Source organism: Squalius cephalus (genome assembly GCF_949319135.1).
Source record: "Squalius cephalus genome assembly, chromosome: 2".
Lineage (NCBI taxonomy): Eukaryota > Metazoa > Chordata > Actinopteri > Cypriniformes > Leuciscidae > Squalius > Squalius cephalus.
The window spans coordinates 21,971,273-21,998,010 of NC_137123.1; the positions used below are offsets into that span (position 1 = coordinate 21,971,273).

General features: G+C 37.4%; 1 protein-coding gene across 7 annotated transcripts; it reads left to right on the forward strand.

Moving 5' to 3' along the window:
• Positions 1 to 360: 360 nt before the first annotated feature.
• agpat3 (1-acylglycerol-3-phosphate O-acyltransferase 3) lies at positions 361 to 26,732 on the forward strand. Of its 7 annotated transcripts, none has more exons than XM_079864670.1 (10): positions 361 to 637; positions 12,689 to 12,747; positions 13,007 to 13,245; positions 14,286 to 14,455; positions 15,848 to 16,009; positions 19,064 to 19,217; positions 20,589 to 20,691; positions 21,693 to 21,768; positions 21,851 to 22,049; positions 24,407 to 26,732. In XM_079864670.1, the coding sequence occupies exons 3-10, from the start codon at positions 13,068 to 13,070 to the stop codon at positions 24,496 to 24,498; spliced, it is 1,134 nt and encodes a 377-aa protein (XP_079720796.1). In that variant the 5' UTR covers positions 361 to 637; positions 12,689 to 12,747; positions 13,007 to 13,067; the 3' UTR covers positions 24,499 to 26,732. The 7 variants fall into 7 exon arrangements, with proteins under 7 accessions (XP_079720796.1, XP_079720800.1, XP_079720799.1 ...); XM_079864674.1 differs by having other exon boundaries at positions 439 to 637; positions 13,010 to 13,245; XM_079864673.1 differs by lacking the exon at positions 361 to 637 and adding an exon at positions 8,228 to 8,920.
• The last annotated feature ends 6 nt before the right edge of the window (positions 26,733 to 26,738 follow it).

Consider the following 26,738-nt stretch of genomic DNA (forward strand, 5'->3'; position numbering starts at 1 on the left):
TTTCATTTTCATGTGTATATATTCACAATTTTATTATTAGAAATTAATTTTGCAGCTCTGATGCTGCTTTGGTTCTGTCTAAATGAAATGCAGCTCTAAACTTAGTTGTCATAACAGCAACTTTTATATAAAATAAATTTCGAAATATATTTTCTGCTATTGAATCCCTGCGACCTGCGTAAAAGCCTCTGTGTGCAGTAAACGCACCTTTTTTTTTTGTCCATGCAGGCAATATGCAACTTCTAGTCGCCTTTGCAGTTTAAAGTTAATTTAAGGAAGACTAATTAAACGTCTAACACACTTACAAATGTATTTAATTCTCCAGAATTGACTTTATTGATAAGGTCAGCGTTTTACAGCAGTCTGCAGGGGATGAGAGAGAGGAGTGGTGGTGGAACTACAAAGCGCCATTGTTTCCAGTCGAAAAGCAGAGTAATCGGACAGGAAGTCCCATGGCTAGATGCAATGTGTAGAGAGAGTTGTGCGTGGATGGATAACGACACACGGACACAAAGAGTAGCGATCATCTGAGCAGTGCACCAGAAGCGAAGACACCAGTCTCTGACAGCACCATCGCATCGCATTAAGCGGACGAGCACGAATCCTCCACGCAGATCCACTGATGACATTTAAGCAGGTAATGCACGCGCATGATGATGATGACTGTTCTCTAAACCCGATTAATAACCATCCTGACACTGCTGTTATTGATGTTGACAGGCGGATGCATGCGTCCGCTTATTTTATTATTTTATTGTATTGCAAATGCATTTTTGACGTTAGATGTGTGTGCGCGTGCGAGCGCTCGAGGTGCTCCCTGTGTGCTGCAGTGGCCAGTTTATAGGAACAGCATGTTTATTAAGCTCACTACTTAGTAACCAATGCAAGGCAGTTTGACAGCGCAGGGAACACCCGTTTTAGATAGGCATCTTTCCCCATTTGCATTAGAGGGCATCTATCTTGTTCATTCAGCAATGATTTGCATTTGAATGGCTTTAGATTCGTTGAAGATAAGTGGTGTTTATGACTCGGTTGCCGTGTGTCATTCTCTTCTCGACCTGCGTACACGTCATTGCCGTGCGATTATCGGGGTTACTAGAGTTCAGATGCGGTGCTGGGCTTTTGCCTTCAGTTTATTTGCTGACTGGGTTTTACTAATGCACAGTAATTACCATTAGCCATGTTTTTATATCATTCAGGCACACGTGTAACTGTATTGGTCTTTAATATGTCGTAGTATTTTATTGGTGGTTGTTAATATTTTCTGTAATATCTAAAGGCTTTATTTTTAATTTCAGAACCCGTTTAAAAATATATATATATCAGAATTGTATTGACGGGAACTGAACGATTCTGGACAAATTGAGATTTGTTTATTTTTTTAATTTATTTTTTTCAAATAGAGATCACGAACACGATTATGAACAGGCAACTAAACAAAATAAGTAATTTACTAGAGTTTCTGTTTACTGCTGCAGTAAATTTAAAATGTTTAATTAATTTTAATGAGTTATTTTTTTAAATCAGTTTGAATGTATGATTCAATGACTCGCTCAAACGCTTGTTTCATTACTGGATGAATCAGCGCGTTTTTTTAACGACAAATAATTTTTTTAACGTCACTTGTCGCCACCTACTGGTGTAACGATGTAATTGATTGCAATCGTTATTTGAAGTGTCAAGTAAAGTTACTTTTAAAATGTGTTTTACTCTATTTTGATCGCTGCCTTAAGGCCCGTTCACACCAAGGACGATAACTATAAAGATAACGATAAAGATATAATTCTAAAAATCGTTCTCCATATTATAGAATAACAGAGTTCACACCACAACTATAACGATAAAGATATGAGGAACGATATCGTTGGGATCACTTTCAGAACGATTTTTTTCCAGCTGTCGAACGATAAAACACTGACAGCCAATCAGAATCCACTCTAATTTAAAGGTCTCTTGCATTTAAAATGAATCTGGATCATTCGGGCGCGCGCGTGCTTAGAATAAAATGACCGTTATCTGTCGTTGGTGTGGACGCATATATAGTTATCTTTATCGTTATCTTTATAGTTATCGTGCTTGGTGTGAACGGGCCTTTAGACTTCATGCAGTGATTATATCTGAAACTTTTATCCTAGTTCTTCTGTGATCATTTGAATATTTGTAACAGAAAAAAAACATACTGTGTGAAGTAATACTGTGATAAACTATTTGTGAATCTGTTGCATACCTAGCCTAACTGCTCTCTCTGGTTCAGCAGCAGATCTGAATGTTTCGGTGTAATTTTGTCAAAGGTTTAATAGACACAGGAGAATCGTCTTTTAGGAATAAGATCGTGTGGGTGTTTGAATCGAGATCGCGATCTTTGACCGATTAACCGTGCAGCTCTAGTTAACGGTTCTCAATCATGAATACCGTACTGCCTATTTAACAGGGAACGTTCTCTCAGAACTTTGGCTAATGTTCTGGCAAGGTTCTCTCAAACGCTCTAAACAAACGGTATTCCAGTAACATTAAAGTCGTTTCACCATACAGGACTTGGATTGCAGACGGATGTAGATATTTAACCTGCTAAATAATATCTTTCGAGCATCGGCGTCTCATCGTCGCTTCTCCCAGATTGTTGGCAATGCAACCATCACTCATGTGTACTAGCACCAATTTACTTCAATTTTGGGCATTTGGCGGGAGATCTCCACCGTCGGCAAGTGCAAAATCAGGGTTAAAATCTAAGTGTGTGAGAGGCATTACGAACCGGGTTGGTTTCAGTGAATCAAAACTACACATGAATCACCCAGAGCACGTTCTTGAATTGTTTACTGAATCGCACATTAATGCTTTCATTAGGCCTAATTTGAAAAGAAATCGTTACTGTTGTTTTGAAATTCTTGTGACACTGACTTCTGGTATTTCACCATTGACAATTGCATAATTAAATACAATTTGTAATCAGTGGCGTTTAAAAAAATACATGGGTGAAAGAATGAAATGTTTCCCTTTTTTAGTATTTTATTTTAATTTGTTGTTAGGGCCAATTATTGAATACTACAAAAGATTGCTAATGGAATAGGCTATTTATATTATATCTATATTTTACTGAGTGTAATTCATTTATACTGAAGTCTTAATCTAGACCTGTCCTTCTTTGCCAGCCATATGGAACATGCACAATATTTTCTAATCCATGACCAGCACTTTTGCCATCCCTTGATGAGCTTGTGACATTTCTTTAATATCATGGTAAAGTGGGTAAACACAGCATTCATGTACACCGATGGTTTGTCTGTAATATTGCTGCTGCGTGAGATCCTCCAGTTATAATCACTCTAAAGCTGTGCGGCAGTAATGAATTGTCTCTGAGATGTAATTGAATCAATTATGCATGATGCTCATTTTGATTAGAATGTACATGTATAAAGTTGCTTCCAATAATATATTATGTTTTTTTTTTTTTTTACTAGCCTACATTTTGTTTGTTTCAGAACAATGTGCCTTTACCTACCGTATTTTTAAATAGAATATATATATATATATATATATATATATATATATATATATATATATATTCATTATTCTTTTGTCTCAATGGGTGTATCCATGACTCTGCTTTGTTACTGCGTTCTAACCTTACCTTTAATCCGATACAGCTTGTTAATTAAACCTAACACTATTACTTTGCACCTGAGGTAGATAACAGCGACCTCATCCACCGTCTTGATTGGGGGCATGTATTCACATTGTTGTTGGGAAACTTCGTTTATCTCGATTAGAATATGGGTCAGAGGTTTTTAGCAGTGAAGCCTTGACATTATCCTCTTAACAGCTCTCTGCATCCTTCGGACAGCAAACAGAGCGTATTTATCTTCTTGCTTGTGAAAAGGGCCTGAATGAAATCTATTATAATGGTTTTGATTTAGTTTGTTTCAGCCACGGGAGTTTGTTTGTGATTCAGGCTAGTCAAGTCTGGGAGGTTTGAGATACAAAGGAAGTAGTATTTTAGTGCAGAGGATAGAAACGCTATCAGTTGATGTCATCTAACACTGTAGTGGATCAGTGGTGAAAATAATTTGAATGCTAAATGCTTGTTTTACTTCAGTTGTGTGCTCATGGAAAGATTCTTTGCAAAAGTCTATATCTCACCACAGCAACCCAACTGAAAAGATCCAGAGTTTCATCCAAATCAGGGCTTGGTTTTCGGTGCGGGATTGCGCACGATTCTACTCTTTCTCGCAAGGTTGAAGCTTATAATGCGAGAAATTCACGCAAACATTAATTCACTATAGCAGTGTGGGTTGAATGAGTAAACAAAAATTAACAGATCAATTCAGTAATTTGAAGACTTTCTGTTAATCTGCAATTTCATAAACAGCACAAGCGAATCAGCGTTCAATTCCCTTATTTGTTATTTAAATTTAAATTCAACTTCCTTGTGCCATTGTATGTAGGGTAAGCACAAACTAGCATCCAAATTGAATGCTTTTACATTTCAGTGAAAGAAATGGCTTCCTAACAGTATAATTATGATTCAGCACATAACTGAATAAATGTCATGAATAAAAAGGAGCATAAAAGTGTATTCTTCTAAGGGATTCTGTAAATCTACTTAAAATATCTATTTTAGAAACACAAATACTTTGAGCAAACATTTAGGTGAGATTATTGTAATTTAACCTCCCCCAATCATCTCCCCCGTAAGAATCACCTACGGGGGGAATTTGTCTAAATGAATTTCAGGCCCTTCCAATGTTGTTGAATTGCTGCTGCAGGACAGGCCAGTGCTAAGGTTGTTAAAGGGATAGTTCACCCAAAAAATTTTTTAATTCTTTCATAATTTACTCATCCTCAAGTTGTTCCAAAACTGTATGAGTTTCTTTCTTCTGTTGAACACAAAAGAAGATATTTTAAAGAATGTTGGTAACCAGACTGTTGACGGTAGCCATTGACTATTGTAGTAGGAAGAAATACAATGGAAGTAAGACAATGGCTACCGACAACTGTCTGATTATCCAATATTCTTTCAAATATCTTCTTTTGTGTTCAACAGAAGAAAGAAACTCATACAGGTTTGGAACAACTTGAGGGTGAGTTATGGCTCGTTTCCACTGAGCAGTACGGTACGGTACGGTACGGTTCGGGTCTGTTAACCATGATCTTCGCTAGCGTTTCCACTGCCAACAGTAGGCTACCCTTACTTGATAGGCGTGGTGTTTCGATCGACGTCATTTTCGCGCAAAGAAGAACGTAGTAAACTACAATGGATGACATACAGCATCTTGTTCTTGCTCCTCGACATTAGGCTTTTCTCAATATCAAGTACGCAAAGTTTGTACTTGCCATGTGCGACTCCTACATGCAAATGGTACAGCGCGTTCTTAAAAGCGTCACTCAGCTCGCTCTGCTACTCCGGTTATCTCTGTTGCTCTGTATGTACATTTTAAGCAACAATAAAACGAAATATGTTATAAAACACCACTCTGCCTCTTTTCGTTTTCATTTAAATAAATTAAACATTATAGGGACACAAATGTGGTTCATGCGCAACGCATATTGATTATTCACTGCACGTTATACGTTATTCTATTTATAACAAAACGAAATTTAAAACAACCCTAACGTTACCTCTTTTCGTTCAAATAAAAAAAAAATTACACATATTCCAGGCAATATATGCATTTGTACAAATGTTGCAATAAATATCAGTGATAATCTTGTAATAAAAAAATGACAAGAAACCATATTTCTTTTTGTAAAATTTCAGTTTTATCAATAATAGCCAAATATAAAAGTTTAAGTAAAAGGTACAAGTAGCTATACAATAAGAAATAAAGCAAACAATTCAGTCAAATATCCAAATGCAGCGCTCTAGTCTAACATTACAACAGTAAAGTTAAATACAAATAGCCTATAATATGAAACTAAACTTAGCCCTCAGCCAAAACGATTGACAGGGAACGAATTATATATTCACGAGACCAAAGATCGCCCGTTAGGTCTACACAAGACAAATTATATCTCATGTTTAACCACTACCGTCGGAGTCAGCGGCGAACGTCAGAAGAACTAGCCGAGGAAAGGCTCATCCAGCCGGGAAACATGAGCGCCGAGCACCCGCTGATCGCATGGATCTCATAACCGGGGGAAAAAATCATCTTTATAAATAAACCACAGATTTGAGCTTTAAACAACTACATTCTCGCATGAAAAACTCTTAAAATTACATTTCGTGACACAGTAACAGTAGTATTATATTAAACTGTTTTAAAAAATGGCGCTTCTTTCCCCTTGTAGCACGCGCAAGTGACGATTCTCTGTCAACCAATCAACGTCCTGCTGTGAGTCTAGCTCCACCTTTTAGTACCGTACCACTGTGCTAGGTACCCCAATGGAAGGGTACATAAAAAGTGGTACGGTACGGTTCGGCATTTTGGTACCATTCACAACTTTTGATAGTGGAAACGCAAATAAATGCGTACCGTTCCGTACCGTACCGCACCATACCGCTCAGTGGAAACGAGCCATAAGTGATGACAAAATGTTAATTTTTGGGTGAACTATCCCTTTAATGTGCTGTGAGTTGAGAGGGAAGGGAAAACTGGATTGTGCAGTACAGAAAAAATATGTTTGTACAGTTGAGTCCAAACACAACTTTTGAGTTTGCTACATAAAAGTGGTCTGTTCTAGCATTCTTGCATGACTAAGAAATACATGTATGTACAGAAGAAACTTTCTAAGCCTCATAAAGTTTGGGGAAATGCAAGAATGTGTTTACCCTGTAATGTTGATAGTTATGATGGTAGTCTTAGTTTGTCCAATACAGAAATCATTTTAGAAACACTGTTTATTGCTCAATCAAGAATGTGTCCCTAATATTTATTGAAAAAAACTATATTTTACTATGGCAAATGGCTCTATAACTTTTGGGCTATTTAATAAATGTTTTGAGATCATGTAAATAATAAAGAACTTTAGAATGGGACAGTGCATTATTAAATTGTGTCCCTATGTTGTTGGGTTCATAATAATATCTTCGTAATATCTTCTTTGAAACAATATGAGGGTGAGTAAATATTGATATAAATTTTGGGTCAACTATCCCTTTTAATAAAAAAGCGTCACAGCTTACCCCTGCTATTTCACCAGTTGTTTAAATAATTATTAGAAGTGTTTGTTTGCTTTTGTTTACATGTGTAAGACCGTCCGATAAGATTATAGATTTAGACGTCTTGACCTCAGTTGCAGTCCAGTAAGCTGCTTTGGTGCAATATGGCTCATAATGTATAGGTTTTATGCTACAAAGTCTGTAAAAGATGTCGAAGAAGGCACTTTAGCACTGGCTGTGCACAGGATGTTGGATGCATGGACTCTCTGCCAGGGTTTTCTCATTGATTACAGTACAGCAACAAAAGACCAACTCACAACACAAAAACTTATGACAAACCATAATTACCACCATTTTCACATTTTGATCCTTTGCTTCCCAAAAAAAGCCAATGCCTTCATTTATCTTTCTGGCTTTCTCTAGTTAGTACGGCTCTTTTTCTCCTTTCTGTCCTCATATTTCCCAGGTGGTCATCGCATCAGAAAGGTGATTTATTCTTTGTTCTCTTTGTATACGGATGGAGGAGCACTGAGGTATTTAACCGAGACCAAGCCAAGGTCTTTCTTTTGAGAAACCTCCACAAATTCTTGGATGCAGTTATGCTGACCTGTCTGAAATTGGAAGAATTGAGCAATCCGAGTTTAATGCAGGTATACAGGGTTCACTGGGATAGTATAATCAAAGACAGACGGACACAAAGATAAAAGCAGACGGAGGATATAATGAGATAAATCAAGCAAGAGAAAGCAGAACGTATAAAAAAGGAAGCACCAAGGGCTCTGTTGTGTGATGTGTAGGCCTGTGGCACATTGTGTTGTCCGTTTCTGCCAGTAATGCAGTTATGCAGCTGTGTCTTTGGGCTACAACCTGCCTGATCATCTTAGTCACCATCTCGTCTAAACTGGACTCAGGGTCTGGTCAACCTTGGATACCAAGAGCAAGTTCACAGATGTACAGTAGGCCAAGTAGAAGCTTACCCACCACAAAACACCAGAACCACTACCAAAGCATATCATGCCTCCTTGTACAAGCTCATTTAAATGCCGAAGGGTGGGCTTGTCCCTAAAGGCTCCTCCTGGTGGATCACCACTGTCCTGTCCCACTTAGCTCAATCCCGCCCATCCCAGTCTCGCTTGAGGTTGATGTAAATGCGATGTGACACATCCAGGGTGCTGGTCCAGAGTGCTAATCATTGGTAATCTAATCCAGAGGAGATTAGACAAGAGGAGGGAACACAGGATGCTGAGAAAGGCTCTCTTTGGCTTAACAGAAGGCGGCCGCCGTGTCCACGTTGTGCTGTAAGATTGTCGCGTCTTGCTAAGGATTCGCTTACTACAACTGTGTTTGGAATTTGGGATTTCAGGTGGTAACATCCAGTTGGAGTTCAGCATTGGAACGGAAGACTTTGTCACTTTTTTTCCGTGTGCTGATGGTGTGCTTTTGAGTGGCGCCGCCTTGTTAATGGGATCTAGTTTTGTTCCTGCTTGCATCATCATAAAAGTGCTTGTCCTTCTGCGGGATTAGCATTAGCATGTGGCTGTAGCCAGAGTCAAACCAATTCTCGCGCCTTGTTCAACTTTTCGAATTTCTGGGGCTGATATTTCCAGGAGCACTTTCTGCAGTTTCACTGACCTGTCTCCAAGCTTGTCGAGAACAGAACTGTCGGTCCGTTTTTGAACGAAACCAGAGGAGGTCATTTCATAATTAACCTGCTTTGAAGGTCCCATCACCAAAAGTGGAGATGCTGAACCAGGGGGCTGTGATGATATTCACAGGGGTCTGTGGGGCGTTAGTGGTCATGGCAGTGGCCTACTACGCCTACTGGTGAGTCCAGCTAATGGTTATCCACCTGCTGCTTATGTAAAGGGTTATTGGATTGAGCACAGGGAAAGGTCAAGTAAAATACTCTTTGCTTAAGTCTTTAATTTGTTAGTTTGTAGTTACTTGCATGCCTGTCATATTTGTGGGTGTTTAGGGCACTATGATGACCACCTGTTGCTCAGTTGTATCTAGAACAACTGAAAGGTCATGTGGAGTTTTATTCTTTGTATCTTTATATTCTTTGTGCATATGACTTTAAAGCTTGCACATTTTGGCAGATTGCAAATTGTTGTGTTAAATGTATCTGAATATTGGGCCACTGTGGAACTTCCATCTAAAGGCTGAAGCACAAACCTACTTCTTATTCTGTATATTTTGAGGCAGTGTTGCTCTGTGCGTTGCGTTCTCACTTTTCTTTTGCACCCCATAAGCTTTTAAGCTTTGAAACCTTCTTTTTAGAAGCACATTTTTGGGCATCTTGGAAAAATATGGCCCCAGGCTGTCTAGTGATGCAGGCCAGACAGCTGTTTCCTCCTAAGCTGGTTGATCCCTCCATCTCTAATACCTCCATCCTATCTCTTTTTATATTGCTGTGTAGTCCTCTTGCTACAAAGTGAATGAAGAACCAGATATAAATCACGATGCATCTAGTTTATTTTAGTTTAATCAAGTTAAGTGGTATCTTTACAGTAATTACAAAAAATGTAAGATAAACATTTTACCCAAAAATGTTCCCATTTATGTTCTTTCTTCCAAAGAACACAGGAGAAGATGTTTGGCAGAATGTTAATGCTGCTTTTTTTTCAGTAAAATTATAAAATATATATCCTGGAATAGGAGCTGTTGAACAAAGAAACACCTTTTGAGACACATTTTCGGAGCCTTCTGACACGATTCAATGCCTTTGTATGAAAAACGGCTGTATCTACATTTACACATATTCAAGCATAATGCATCAAGACATTCTGTAACAGGTTTGATACATTTAAAAGAACAAGTTTTTTGGACCACGTATGTATGAACCCCTATTATTTGCAGTTCCCATTCACTTACATTATATTGAAAAGTATAGCACCAGAGCATTAATTCTTTCAGTGTTGCATGTAGAAAAATCTATTTTCTTTGGGCTTGGAAAGAGGGTGAGCAAATTATGTGTTGGCTTTTTAAATTATTCACTTGAAGTTATCTTAACCAGAACACGTGAATTAAGTGGGTTTAGCCTGGTTGCAAAAGACTATAAAATTGTGTAATTCACACTTGTTTCACCAAATAGTTGTTACTAATTTATGTTTCAAAATATGTTTCGTCATCCCCTTGGTCAGGGTTAATTCCCTTTGTTCAGTAGCACACTCAGTCTGGCTGTTGTTAATGATCTCAGTTGGTGGAGAAAGTGGGGTTTCTTGTTGGCTGAGCCAGTGCTCTGCTCTGACAAGTTGATCAGGTGATCCCTCAGATATCGCGGACACACTCCCCCTCACACACCTAGTGCAACTCATTAACTGGCATGAGGGGGTTTGGCATTCAGTGCACTCTACCATTCCCTTGTTCTCAAACACGCACACACTTTGGTGAGATTCCAAAGTTTGCTTCAAGTTCGTGCAGTGGTGGCTAGGAGGACAGAGTTCAACTCTTTCCTTTCCCACCCTCTCTCTTTTCCCGTCTTTCAGCAGTCACTCTTGTCCATACTAAAGTCACAGTTAACTTAGCACACTGCCAGTGGATCTTCATCTAAGGTTAGTGCTGTTTGTGTTCTGTTCGTCTCGGCTGATAGAGGAACCAAAGCATTTTGTCGGTTTAAACTTTTACTCGCTGGTCTATTTCTGCCCTCATGTTGTAACACGATTGTTTAGTGTTTGTTTGAAATGGCAGCACATAGATTTGGCAGATTTACTATTATGCTAAATGCTAATTCACATTGACTAAATGACAGCTTAGAGATATTAGCTGGATTTGTTACATTTTCTGAAGAAATTGTGAGCTACTTGCCTGTGCAAAACTTGACACAATAAGGTATTTTGGGTGGTTGCCTGGAGCATTGCTATATGGTTGCTAGGTGGTCCATGACACCCAAATCTTGTCTTAATTTTCTCTTCAATAGAAAGTCTCTGGTATTTAGTGTCAATACTAAATCAAACAAGTGATCTGGCTGATTAAATGAAACAAGTGCTGTCCATAGGTTTAATAATTCAATGTCAGTGTCAATGTAGTTTGCCATCATTCTTATTCTTTTTTGGTAGTTAATGCATTCACTTTCTTCAAAGCATTTGCGATTCATTTGGTAGAAATTCATTGTGATATATATGTGCATAAAGGTACAGAATGGAGGTAGATTATAAATAACACAACCACTTCCCCCATGTTTTACTTGATAATGTATCAGATGTTTTTGCTGCTATCATAAGATGCTTTTTTTATTAATGTTTGCACAAAGATACCATTTATTGCATTGTTGTTTGGGTCAGGCAGAAATGTGCAAAATTCTAATATATAATAGTGAAAAGTACCTACTGGCCACAAAATGCTTCAGATGGAGATATTTGTTATCATTGTAAAGCATCATTCAAACTAGATCTTATGACTCTCCAAATCCACTATAACCTTTTTGCTTGCTGCTCGCTCACAACAGGGACTTTATTTTACACACACAAAAACACCATCAAACAGACTGTGCTTGTCAGATAATGTTGGACAGGTATGGGCCATTGGGCAAAACGAATGTAATTTCATCACAACAGTATTGCACTTTGTAATGATATTAGTTATTGTAGTAGGATGGTTGACTGAACTGAACTGCTCTTTGTTATCAGAGCAGACACAGATAACACTTTATTTTAGTGTCCTAGTTGTTACACATAGTTACTGTAGTAATAATTCTATTCCTATCCCTGACCCTATAGTAAGTAGATGTAGTTTATTATCATTACTCAGTACCTAAATGTATTCGTACTACGTTGTAACACAGACATCTTGAAATAAAGTGTAACCCCAGACACATAGGCCCACTAACAGAGAAAAGGATCGTATTAATGGGGTCAGACGGGCCACCTGTAGGTTACGAGACGGCCAGTTAAAGTAGTTTGGGAACTTCATCCGGAGTATCGGATAAACCTGGAACGAGCAGAGTGACTGGTTTTCTGCATTAAGCGGCAATCCTCTCTTTTCATTTGGTTAAGCAGTGCTTTAAAAGATTATTTGGCAAATAAATTTGCTGAAACGCTTGTTTTGTTGGAGTATTTGATATTAATCCAGTGCTTTCTCTTGCAGTTGTTGTCTTGTTATCGGATTAAGCAGTGCTGGAATATAAAGCTTGATAAGCTTTCCAAATCAATTTGAAAGTGGAGACCTTTAGATCCAGTTCTAGTGTTTGTGAGAGTGAGATTTTTGTACGTGACGAATCATGTTGAGATGCTGTCGTGTTATAAAAGAGTGAGAGTTGGGGGGGGGGGGGCTGCAAAAACGAGGCAGTGTCAATGCAAGAGAGAGAAATTGGAGGAGGTGACTGGAGCTCCTCCAATTGGGTGAGAGGGTGTGTGTTTGCGTGGGGCATGTGTAGTGCAGTTGTATGTGCGCACTGTGCTGCTGCTTGTGGAATTTTGGTGCCTACGGGTCTGTGGTCGTGAACTCTCGCCTACTTTACGCTGGATCTTTGTATATTGGGACAGGATGTGGAAGTAAAAATAAACAGGACTAAATGTCATATTGGTGACGGTTGTATTCACGACTGGGGCTGTCATGAATTCTCTAAATGCGCTCTGTCTCCTTTTCTCTCAGGTCGGTGGTACTAAGTGAAGGGCCGTGTAAAAGAGGGTTGTAGAGAAGAGCCCACTGTGGTGAGTTAAACATCCGTTAACAATACTGACTTGGATAACTGAGATGATTAAATGGAGGCTATTATTAAACATGAACATGAGAGAGTACCTGGAATGAATGGTACATGATGTTATTTTTAATGCAAATGCTAGGAATAATATTGATCAGAGCTAATATGCATGCAGTTGTAAGTGTGATTTTGATGTTGTGTTAATATTTTGTGCATTACTGTGTCTGCTGCTTAATGAATCTGAGTAAGTTTGATTTGTTCCCTTTCAGCAGTGTGTGTGTGTGTGTGTGAGTGAGTGATTGAGTGTGTGTGTGGAAGGGGCTCTCAGTCATGGGTGTGGTGGCGTGGCTGAAGAGCCTGTTCGTACTGCAGCTCTTGATTGGCTTCGTGTTCGTTGTGAGCGGCCTCATTATCAACTTCACACAGCTCTGCACCTGTGTGCTGTGGCCCTTCAACAAACAGCTGTACCGCAAAATCAACACCAGACTCTCCTACTCGCTATGGAGCCGTGAGTTGGTTTTGTCTCAACTGAATGTGCTGCACACATTTTGCACTTTGTTTTTACAGACATGTGTTAATGTAAAGTTTTAGTTGCTTTTAAGGGCATTTATGTACCTGTTAATGTAGTATATAAAGAATTTCCAGATAGATAGCATTTAATGCGTTTTCTTTCTCTTTTTTAAACATTTGTCATATCACTTTAGTGTTATGCTAAGAAATTTGTTGCATTTATTTATTTGCCTTCATGAGTTTTGTAGTGCAGGTTACTGGCGAAGGAGCTAATGACATTCTTATAATGCAAAATTATGAGGCATTATGGTGTACATTTAGCAGGACTGGTTTTGCATGTTACGTGTATGATCAGTGTTTCAGTAATGCATTAAGCACACTTTCCATGAAGACAATACTTTGTTTATAATATCAAATATAATTTATCTAACACAGTAACTAACATCTACCTTATATCTAACACCTAGGATGAAAAGTAGGTCTTTTTAAAATTACTTTTTTCTAATTGGTTATTTAAGTTTCTGTCCATTTATTTTTGTTTAATAGGTAAAAGTTTTAACGTTTATTGCTCGAAAATAAAACCACACCGATCAGCATTTTAAACGTTTAGATGTCCAAAGTTTTCCAGCACTCAATTCAAATGTATTTGCATTTACATTTACGTTTATTCATTTAGCAGACGCTTTTATCCGGAGAAGCTTACAAATGAGAATTATATAACTGATCCAAAGGAGGCAACAATTTGCATGCTGCTTGTCACGATATAGATCATTCTAATTCATCTAGCATCATAACACCTATTACATGTGTCAAATAATGACACTTTTGTCTTCTGTAGAGCTGCTTATAGATGAATTGAGCTGAATCAACTGAACTGACATTTTTAGAGCTGCTTTACAGCAGAACTTGAATTTGTCTCTTGTTTGATGAAGCTTGCATCATTTATTCTGTTATTTTCCTGTTTATCTCTGTAAAGCTATTTTGAAACAATCTGTGTTGTACAAAGGTGACGTGACTCTTATTCTACTTTCCTAACAGAGTTGGTGATGTTGTTGGAGTGGTGGTCTGGCACAGATTGCACTCTGTACACCGATCAGGCCACGGTGGATAAGTTCGGTAAAGAGCACGTCATCATCATCCTCAACCACAACTATGAGATTGATTTCTTGTGTGGCTGGACCATTTGTGAGAGATACGGCGTACTGGGGGTGAGTCCCGACGAGCAGTGAAGACAGCAGAATGAAGTGAGAAGTTGTGAAGGGTGGTGTTAGCTTTGAGGTGGAATAGTCGTGTAGAACTGTCGACTTCAAATGCATCCCAACTGAAATGCAACCTCATAATGTGTGAGAAAATTGTGTTTTCCACACACGACACTTTAATTTGGATGTTATAATGTGGCTGAGGTACTCCTATTAGTAAATAAAGCTTTAAAAAAAAAAAAGTTCACAGTTCATTGAAACTAGTATTGGGTTTCACAATGCATCGTAATATATTTTGTAATGAAATTTTGGCTGAAAATGTATTCATGAAAGAGCATAATTATGCTAAATGCAGTATAAGACATCTCTTATGTAGGGGTTGGGCCTGTGATGGCCATTAAACGATAACTGTGACATGCAAGACTTTACTAAAATGCAGTTAAAAAATAAAAACTTTACCAAAAACTTTATTTTTGTTTAAAAAAAAAAAAAAAAAAAAGAGGAGACAAAATATTACAGACTGCGTAATATTTACAAAAATCATAAAAGTAATATTTTATTTAAGCCTCTACTACAAGCTTTGTTGCTTACGGTTGCCAAATATCACAGGATTAAATCCCCCAATCCAAACTTTTCCTTTAAAAAGGATACATTTTCGACCATGCGCACGCGCTGTCTCTACACTGCTCAAATGCCGCTGATGATCCAAAAATAAAAGCTGAGAGTTTAGCGATCTCCATTGAGATATTCTGCTTATATGAAAGTGTGTTGAAATTTGCAATCAAATCTTCTCAGTGATGAACTGTAATAAATCCAAACATGAATCTGGTTGCTGAATAAATGCACTTACGCAACTTCTGTTTGACAATAGTAAGTCTTTTATGCTGTTGTGCGATTATAATTTTAAGCGAAATAATTATGAATAATCAGTTTAGCCAATATGCAGCATGATGAAAATGTGACTGCATTTTCATCGACTGAAACTAGACTAAAATGCCCAGGCGTTTGTCGACTAAAACTTGACTAAACAAAAACATAAGGTTGACTAAATATGATGAAAACTAAAAAGTACAATTGACACAGGACTAAGACTAAATGCAACTTTTCTAATATTCATTTAGTTTTTCATCAAAAGATTAAATAAATAAATATATAACTTAATTATTTCAGTTAATTAAATGTTTTTAAATAGTTTTAGTTTTAACACTGCTTTGTTCTATATTTAGTAATCTTGGGCTAAATCCCAAGAGATTAATTTGTTGGATGTTGGATTTAGTTGTTTTGATTGAGTGGGTGATTTGAATTCTTCTCTATCCTCTCTTCCTACCTTTCTGAATCCTTTTTTTTTTTATTTCTTTTTGCATTTTCTATCCTCCCTTTATTTTCATATTTCGTATCCAGAGTTCTAAGGTTCTGGCTAAACACGAACTGCTGAAAGTGCCTCTGGTTGGCTGGACGTGGTACTTCCTGGAAATAGTTTTCTGTAAGCGGAAGTGGGAGGAGGACAGGGAAACTGTCTTCAGTGGGCTGAACCGTCTCCGAGATTACCCAGAATACATGTGGGTGAGTACACTGACCGATTAGGATGCTCTAATGACCTGATAATTAAGCAGAGCCTTGACAAGTCACTAAAGTGATGTGTTCAGAGTATCTGATAATTTGTTTATCACATTTGAAGCTAACCAAATCTCACTCTCTCACTCAATTTTGTTTATTGAGTTATTATTTTAGTTAACCTTCACTTTAGATTTATTGTTTTTGTTTATTTTTGGGGTGTTTGAAATTTTGGTTATCCTTTTTACAGTTTGCTTTAAACCATGCAATGTTGCAGTTTCTAATAAAATTACTTGACAAACCCAATTCACATTTGAAACGTAGTGTTACTTTTGCTCAGTAAAGGTGCATTGACACATTTAACCAAGGCTCAGAAATTGCAAATAAATAAATAACAGTAATCACAAATAAGTGTGAATGCAAAGTAAAACTTTCCCCTTTTTTTTCTCTTTTAAAGGGTATAAAAACACTACATTATAATTATAACACCTAATTAGAGGCACATGGCCATGTCTTAATTCTTCATTTATGATTCCTAGCATTCTTGTTTGGATTATGTAGTTTAGTGGGTTTACGTATCTATTAATTCATTCTATTATATACCAACGATTATACAGGAAACAGGAAACACTACCAGGTATGGCCAACTGTGACCAATTACCCGGAAATGTCTAAAAAATAAAAGGCAAACATTTTCTGTACTTACAAATATTATATACACTACACATATACAAAAAAAGTTGCTGTTTGGATTTAAAATGGCAAATGCTTAAGAGTTTATGATTGGATCATTATTGCAGAGATTATTTTGTTTCTAGCATGTTATATGTTTGGCAACAGTTCTTCTAACCCTAATCGATGGAGTGTGAATCTTTTCAGTTCTTAAACAACCATGCAGGAAGACATATCATATCCATATTCCAGGATGACAATGTCAAGACTCATCCACTTAAATTGTGAAGGAATGGTTGGGAGTGAGCATGAAGAATCATTTTCACACATGAATAGTCCAGACCTTAAATTCAAAGTCTTTGGGATGTGCTGGAGGAGACTTTATAGAGTGCTGGACTCTTGCATTGTCAATTCAAGATCTTGACCAAAAATATATGCACCTCTTGGTGGAAATAACATCACAACATTTATTTCCATCAAGAGGTGCATCAATTTTTAGTCAAGAACTGTTGCCAAATATATATCATGCTAGAAACATAATAATCACTGCAATAATGATCCAATCATAGACTCTTAAAGTCCCCCTGTAATCAATATTTGTATCCCTAAAACTCATCTTAGTTCACCAAAATTACATATTTAACCTGTTAGCCAGCAAACCCCACTTTTGAAAAAATCCATATCCATACAGATCATGAACCCTTGAAACCCTTGATCATGAAAGCACAGGTATGATCTAATTTGAAAGCTGACACTTGGCAGTTTATTGTAAATTTAGAAGTAATTATTGTCATAATGAAAAAAAATAGTTATAAATAGCTTCAAAGTTTTGTAAAGTTATTAGAAATGTATTTTTATGAAATATCTTCATGAAAATAAGATTGAAGTTGGCATTGTATCAATCTAGAAATGCACTGCAGCTAAAGCCACATGTCTGACCATGTTTTATTGAAAATCTGAAGATAAGTCTAAAACTCTGTATTTAGTTAAATGTTTTTTAACTTTATTTTGATAAGACTCTAAAATGCAAACTGAAACTGATGTTTATTGTCATCTTCTAAGCATCCATTCAGTCTATTGTCTCCTATTGTTTTTTGGTGCAAACGAGCCCCATTAAGTCTTAGTCTCCCATGCACACATTCACACTTCTCCGGCCTGGTTATGGCTCTAAATATTCTTTTCTTTTCATTATAATTACTAACGACTGGCTATTCACGCTGTTTCAATCTCTAATTTCTTTTTTCAAAGTTCTCACTTCACATTTGAAACTGTATCAAATGCCCTTCTTGAAAAAAGAAACATTTCAGCAAGCATTCCTATTTAAACATTTTCATAAAAATAACAGCTAGGTGGCAGGTGCATCTTAGGGCTAGCTAGCATGTTAGCTTAGCACACCATCAATACACAACAATTTATGAGATTAAAACCATGTTTTTGCTCCAAACTTAATTTGTAATTTAAGTTCAGAAAGAAAATATATTATTTTATAGTATTCTGCACGATGATAAAGTCTATATCGATTAGCATTACATTATAAATATAATCCATTATTATGAAAATACCTGACATGGCTCGAAGAACACAGATAAATCATATATCGTTGCAATCATGTTTATTGTCTCCAAAACATCTTTATTTGCATGTTACAGCGATCTCTGGGAGCTTTGTTTATGTCAGGGAGTTCCTGGAATGTCACATGATTTGTCTCACCTTCATGTGTTCCATGTATGGACTAAATGTGCATAGGGCGCCCTCAGGCTGCCGGTAAGGATTGAAAACGCAGATTAATGATGTTTTCCTTGAAAAAAAATTCTTCATGCCTTAAAGTAGCTTGAATGTAACTTTACATTTAGTATACGCGGTTCTATGAATATGCAAATTAGCCCGCCTCCACTCACTCACACCAGCTCAGAGATCCACTCAGATGATCACACGTTGACGTGATTGGTTACAAGGTAGTTTGTGACGTCAGAAACACCAGCGATTTCAAACCGTGTTTTTGAGTCTGTCTTTGGTTCGCTGCAGTTTTAAGGAGAAAATACTCAGCAATGGTGTCGACTTATGAATTTTCACATTGTTTGTCTTAAAGCATATTAAAAACACCACATAGACATAAACAACATTTAAAAGCTTGATTTACACCACAGGGGGACTTTAAGCATTTACCTATTTAAATCCAAACGGCGACTTTCTTTTATGGCTGGGCAGTGTATGTTTGTATATATATGTCAGTGTATCTCCAGCGGTGAGGTCACTTATGACGTGGTCCGATTGGAAGTTTCCGTTGGCAGAGATTACGAAGTGATAGGATTACTCTGTTTAACACTGACCTAAGAGTGACAATCCTCTGGTGTGTGTGTGTGTGTGTGTGTGTGTGTGTGTGTTTGGCAGTTCCTGCTGTACTGTGAAGGAACGAGGTTTACAGAAAAGAAGCATCAGATAAGCATGCAGGTGGCTGAGAGTAAGGGTCTTCCAAAACTGAAGTACCACCTGCTGCCCCGCACTAAAGGATTCACCACTACACTGCAATGCCTGAAGGGAACAGGTCAGACGAACGCTTCCACACACTCCATCACTGTCATAGAGATACTGTTTACACAGAGCTACTATGTGTTACCCTGTTAAAAGAGTTCATTGCTTCCTGGGTGAGTGATGGGCACCAGGACATGAGTTAAGAAAATCCAAGTGTCCCTAAAGTGTCCCAACTGAGAATGCTCTAAACCACAAATGTGCTCAACAAATGTGTTTTCTGGATTTTCACCATCCTGGTGTAAATACTAATGTTCAAGTGTTCCTAGAATTTACGTGTTCCCAGAAAGCTCTTTAACACGTTGCCATGAGAAAATTCCACCTCAGTGATCGAGAGACTCTTATGTCTGTCACATGCGTCCTAAATATAGGCTGTGAGTGTAGACTATATTTTTAGCTATACACTGTCATTCAAAGCTTGCTCACTAAGGCTGCATTTGTTTCATTAATAATATAATAATAATATGGTTTTTCAGCATCATTACTCCAGTCTTCAATGTCACATGATCCTTCAGAAATCATTCTAATATGCTGATTTGCTGCTGAGAAACATTTATTATTATTATCAATGTTGAAAACAGCTGCTTAATATTTTTGTGAAAACCTTGATGCACTTTTGATCAATTTAATACATCCTTGCTGAATAGAAATCTTAATTTCTTTGAAAAAAAAAAAAAAAAAAAAAAAATCTTACTGACCCCCAACTTTTGAACATTGTGTAAATAAGAAGCATAAATCATTGGGGTCCAGTATTATCTCCTCTTTTTAGGCATGAAGCAATGTCATGTCATCAATACACATCATATTATGATGCTTATTACAATTGTTTATGTTTGATGCATGTGTGATATTGGGATTTTGTTCCATGATGCGTTCTAATTCTTCAGTAATTACTTTTATTTGACGTCACTTGCAAATTGCTTGTTTCAATATTTTCTTCCTCTAATGAGTTGACTGAAATGGATTTGTGAGCTTGTTTTGAATGCAGATGGGGCATTATGAATATGTGCAGCCACGCTGCACTGGTTTTCATACCAATTATACTCAATTTATACTCTCTTGAGCTTCTTCCCCTCTTATCCTGCCATGAATACTATGCAGTGCTCTCAATCTTTAATTACATTAGAAACGTTATTTACTTTAAAGGAGTTGCAAAAAATTGCCATTCATTGCTCACCTTCATTTCCAAACCTAATTTTTAAACTTTTAAACTCCCTAAAGAAGATATTTTTGAAGAATGCTGGTAACCGAACAGTTTTGGTGACCATTGACTTCCATTGTATGAACAAAAACACATGAGAATGAGTGAATAATGACAGAATTTTCATTTTTTTGTTAAAAACTTTCCATTACATCACATCAGAATGTATTTGTCCTGTGTCAACAGTAAAAGCTGTGTACGATGTCACGCTGAACTTCAAAGACAAGCAGAACCCAACCCTGCTGGGAATTGTTAGCGGGAAGAAATACAAAGCAGACCTGAGCGTCAGGTAAGATCATTCATTCATTTTAATTGGGTAAAATAGATTAGCTTCTTTACTTGAATAATCTAAGATTTTAACTGAGGGTGGATATATCAAGATAAATGACTGTGAGTCCAAGATTTTCATTCACAAAGTTTGGAATGTTTTTTTTTTTTTTATCTTACTGCTGGCCTGAGATCTCCTTAAATATTTGGATAAAGGTTGTAATAGGATCTGCGCCTTGTTATTAAAGGAATAGTTCACTTCAAAATGAAAATTCTGTCATCATTTACTCACCCTCAAGTTGTTTCAAACCTGTATGAATTTCTGTCTTCTGCTGAACACAAAAGATGATATTTTGAAGAATGTCGGTAACCAGACAGTTGATGGACCCCATTGACTTCCATAGTGTTGTTTTCATAGTGTTGTTTTTGAACGACGAATTATTATTTTTTTCCGAAGTGTTGACAACTTAGTGTTAACTAATAATTGTTGACAACCAACAAAATATTAGTGCATTCCTGGAAATGGGCGTCGTTACACTACATCCTTATGCATCGCTTTCTGTCAGGACTTTTACGTGCTTTTCCCAAATAACGGAAGTGACCTCGACGTCCGGGTTAGCAGTTGCATGAGCCGTCAGGCAAGTGTTATTTAAATAAACTCCTGATGTACTTACAAACTTTCACTTGTTTTATGAGTACAGAACCTATTTGTACTACTGTAGAAGTTTGGAACCATTCTGGGCATTATTAGTGGGGTAATTTACGAGATACATCATAGGATCCATTAGCGCCTGCACTAAACCATTCGGCTGATATCTCTAAATAAGCTCTAACTTTAATAATGTTCGACCAAGGGAAAAAAGGCTTCTGGGGGGGTGTTTGGCTCGAGGTCATGGTGCAAAGGACCCTAGGTTGATTTTACTCCAAACCATCCCTTTAACCGAGTTGTCCTGCATGTGGTTACAGCGCCCTCTATTGGTGTGTTTTATGTGCTGCTCTGACCCCTCACTGTTCTATCCGCAGGCGCTTCCCTGTGGAGGAGATTCCTGATGATGAAAAGGAGTGTGCTAATTGGTTACACAAGCTCTATCAAGAGAAGGTATGAAGCTAAATCTTTAAAAACCTAGTTCAAATATATACTTTTATATGAACATGTTTGAAACACAACCCTCTCCTTCAAGGATGCGTTACAAGAGCACTATGAGAAAGAGGGCAGTTACCCCGGCCCCACCATCATACCCAAACGTCGGATTTGGACTCTGCTGAACTTCCTGTTCTGGGCTACTCTCCTGCTTTCTCCGCTTATTAACTTTGCCTGGGATGTCTTTGTCAGCGGCTCTCCCCTCCTCATCATTGGCTTCATGATCTTCCTCATTGTCGGTCAGTTGTTGTTTTCTTAATGTGATATATGTTTGTTTTAAAACGTTTTATTACAGGATAACTTTTACTTGATTACTGGTTTAATTCTGTTGTTTAATTTTTTTCCCCCTTGTCTTTGTTGTAAAGCGCTTTGAAAAAGCTACTTTTATAGGCACTATTTAAAACCAAGCTATCATTATTATTGCAGCTTATTTATAAAATCCCCATGAATTAAAATGATTAATCCATATCTGATAGCTTAGAGATCTGTGTGCTGGTGTACACTTAGATGACAAAATTAGCTTTCAGTGCAAATGCATATTTAAACTAAACTATCTGCTGATTTTGTTTAAAGTAGTGATGCACCAAAATCATTTTTTACCAAAACAGTGAAATTATTCATTTTGCTGAACATCAAAACCAAAAATAAAGTTTGGGTAATTATTAATAATTTGGTTATTATTGGGTTAACTCATTATGCTGTTCAGGTTGTAGTGTTCTCAGTTGAGACATTTAAATCAGTCGTAGTGTATATACTACGACTATGGTTTTTTTAATGTTTTTGAAAAAAGTATTTTATGTTCATCAAGGCTGCATTTATTTGATGAAAAATACAGTAAAAACCTTAATATTGTGAAATATTATTACAATTAAAAATAACTGGTTTCTATTTGAATATGTATCAAATTGTAATTTATTCCTGTGATGTCAAAGCTGAATTTTCAGCATCATTACTCCAGTCTTCAGTGTCACATGATCCTTCAGAAATCAGTCTAATATGCTGATTACCTGTTGTAGTTTATTTATTTTAAAAATTGTTTCATTTGCCGTAATTACGGTGCATCACTAGTTCGAAGTGATGTAAATATTTGTTCCAATAAAATGTTATATAGAATGATAATGTCCCTTTCCGCTAAATTATAAATATGCCTTTGCCTAGCAATAATCAAGATTCATCTCTTTTTCCTCAGTTATTCTGATTATTAAAATGATTTTTTAAATATTTACTTTAATACCTCTCCCACACATTTATTGATTGGGTGAGAATGGCGTGAACTAAAAGCTATTGACTATTTGGTAACGCTTTAGTTTTGGGTCCAATTCTCACTATTAACTAGTTGCTTATTAGCACGCATATTACTAGAATATTGGCTGTTTATTATTACTTATAAAGCACATATAAATGCCTTATTCTGCATGACGATATTTTACATCCCTTACCTAACCCAATACCTAAACTTAAAGGGATAGTTCACCCAAAAATGAAAATTCTGTCAGTAATTACTCACCCTCATGTTGTTCCAACCCCGTAAGACCTTCGTTCATCTTCGGAACACAAATTAAGATATTTTTGATTAAATCTGAGAGCTGTCTCACTCCTCCATAGGCTTCTAAGGGACTGAAACTTGCTGGCCCAGAAAATGTATTAAAGACACTACGTACGACACTTAAACACTACGTGAAAAGACCCGAGGCCCAGAGAGAAGGAAATGAAAAGTGGAATAAAGTCGTTATTTTTGTTTGTTTTTGCGCACAAAAAGTATTCTCGTCGCTTTATAAACTTAAGATTGAGCCACTGGAGTCACTTGGACTATATTAACGATGTCTTTAATACATTTTCTGGGCCAGCAAGTTTCAGTCCCTTAGAAGCCTATGGAGGAGTGAGACAACTCTCAGATTTAATCAAAAATATCTTAATTTGTGTTCCGAAGATGAACGAATGTCTTACGGGGTTGAAACAACATGAGGGTGAGTAATTACTGACAGAATTTACATTTTTGGGTGAACTATCCCTTTAATAACTTCCTTACTATTAATAAGCAGCAATTAGGAGTTTATTGTGGCAAAAGTCGTAGTTAATAGTTAGTTAATATTGAGAATTGAACCCTAATCTAAAGTGTGACCAACTATTTTTATTCACATCTTTTTACTTGGTGAAAAGAAATAGAAATGTAGTGTGTAAACTTTCTTCTTATAGCCTTAGGAGATCGTACTGAAGACGTTGTGAGTTGGTAATATGATGGTAATGAAGATACAATGTTGTAGTTACGTTGTCAATTAGCAAGTCATGAAATTACCAAAAAAGTACCAATAAATTACGTAACTAATGCATCGTGTGTTAGCTGGGAAGGATTTGCTACTGGAAAAGTGGGATGGTACTTGTGTGCGTGTTAACCATTTTTGAGAAATATATCAGCTTGGTTCAAACCCCTAAAAATTTGGGTTGCGGATTAATGACCATGGGAAAATGTGGGTCCCATGGCCAAACCAGTTGAGATCCACAGCGGTATGGCATCAGTTAATGAGTTCTGGGTGAGGGATAGAGTTGAGTGCACTAGTTAATTCTTTATCCCTGTCACTGTTTCTGTCTTTTGCAGCTTCTGTAGCAGTTCGCCGGCTCATTGGAGTAACCGAAGTAAACAAGACCGGATCCAGCTACGGCAACGTAGAGGCCAAGAAGGACAACTAAACATTTTCATCGTGTCAACACCATGTGGCCACTGTAACGCTCACCCTACGGTCCAGCCTCAGGCACAGAGCTGCCCTGTGTGCAGTTATCCTTCTTTTTACAAAAAAAAAAAATCGAATAAAAAAAAAAAAAAAAAAGAATGAAATATTAAAAATCTCTTCAATGCAGCATTGGGAGGTATATAGGGATATAACTATAGATATAACTTAAACACGCTAGTCTAAAAACATTATGATAATTTTTATGAACCAACTAAATGGGAAATAGAGGAGAAGAAACGCTCCTCAGCTGCGGATCGATGCCGATATGCTTGTCTCCTCCGGCGGAGAAAGATGAGATGACCTAGAGAGACCAACCGCTGATTCTAGTCACCCTATCAGTGACTTTTCCCTCCTGTTTAGCCCCGCCCATTTCCCCAAACAAGTCCTCTTGCTGTCCTAGTTCACTATTAATATTTATCATCTCCGGAAGTGCTTTGTAACACTTCCTTCTCTGCATTTACACTATCAGCACCTCCATATCAGTAGCCGTTTCTTCGCAACGTTTCTCTTTGGATCGTCACATGAAGAGTCACTCGAACTGATTTTCTATGCTCAGAATTTCACGTTACGGGCCGGCAGAGCATGCTGCACTGAAGAAGACAAACAGCCCAGCCAATCAGAGATGAGATGGTCATGTCAGTCCCTAACTAACAAATGAACTGCTGTAGATCTTTTGTCGGGTCTATTGCAGCTGGAGTGACATTGGTGGAAACTGTTAGATGACCAGCTTGACGTTAATAGAAATGGATTGAGCAGGGTTTCTAAGGAAAAACATGTCTTCTGTAACTTTACCTTTTCACAATGGTGTCTTATCCCACTCCATCACCATTGCATTACTGGGTATACTGAATAAGCAATACATGTTTTCTACCAATGTACTCCTATATACCTAGAGCAGGGGTGTCCAGACTCAGACCAGGAGAGCTGCTGTCCTGTAGACTTTAGCTCCAACTAGCTGAACCCTGCAGGACAGTGGCCCTCCAGGAGCAGGGTTGGACAGTCCTGACCTGGGGCACCTCTTTAGTCAATTTTGTCCAAATAATTAAAGGCCCGTGGACTGAAATGAATTTCCCCACCATAGTCATGTGTAACTAATGAAATATAGTGGTTAAAGAGTGAGATGCTGAGAGTAGCTGAATGACCAAGAAGAAAACGATCAGTTCTGTCAATAAACAAAGATTGTGAAACCTGTTTAGTGTGATCTAATGACACTAATGGTTTGTAAATAAACTTTAGAAGTTTCTTCTTGACCCAAACCCATCTCATTTAGATGAATGCACCCCCCACCCCCCTTTCAATGTGCAACTTTCATGGCGGAACAGGAAACGACCCATGCAAGCCTTAACGGAACAGAACAGTGCAGCTTCTGTGGTGTGTGCTTGGACAGTCCCGTGTGGTTGTGATTCTCACATATTGTGCAGGTTTGCTGGTCCTCAAATCATCCGTCACTGTGAGATTACACAACATTCATGTAGGGATTTGAAGATGTGAAATTCATAAGATCTGTGGAAGATCTGCGTGACACAAGTGTAGCCGATGTGGTTTATAATTTCGGTCAAAGACCAAAGGTCATGAAACTAAAATATGGATGTACCAGGTTTAGTTTTTACCTGGTTGGAGGAATAGCGGTTTGACGTATTTTTTATTTTCACCAGTTATTGCTGAGAGACTGAATTTATTAATTTGACAGAAAGCAGTGATTGCCACAGCTAAGTTTAGAACGTTTTTTAGGAGATGATGCTTTTCATGTATCTGATTGGTTTGCGTTAAAAAAAAAGAAAAGAAAAAAAGTAATAAATGGTTGACATTTTGGAGTAAGCTTGCTGATCTGGGATCATTGATTGTAGTTAAGACCACTACAGACAGGATAGGACTCTGAACCAAGATCAGTTCCTGTGCTCTAATTCTGTTAATGAATGTGTTACCTGATCTGAGGCCAGAATTACCTCTGCTTGTAATAAATGTTGCTACTATATACTGCAGTGTCGGACTGACGAGATTGAGTTTGTAAAGTACAGACTAAATGGCCGACTGCTAAACAATATAGAGAGTGTTTCTGACTTGCATTTAAGTTAAATCTCTTCTTGAAAAAGGCGGTATGTGAACGGAGGCTGAGTAGAACTAGAATATTAGTCTGTTAAAATCACCAACTTTTTTGTATTTTCTTCCAGATTAATTAAAGCATTCAGTGTATGATTG

Coding starts and splice junctions, on each gene's coding strand:
- agpat3 (XM_079864670.1), top strand. CDS start 13,068: ATGGGTGTGGTGGCGTGGCTGAAGAGCCTGTTCGTACTGCAGCTCTTG. Junction 16,010..19,063: donor ATTACCCAGAATACATGTGG/GTGAGTACACTG, acceptor TGTGTTTGGCAG/TTCCTGCTGTACTGTGAAGG. Junction 22,050..24,406: donor CATGATCTTCCTCATTGTCG/GTCAGTTGTTGT, acceptor TGTCTTTTGCAG/CTTCTGTAGCAGTTCGCCGG.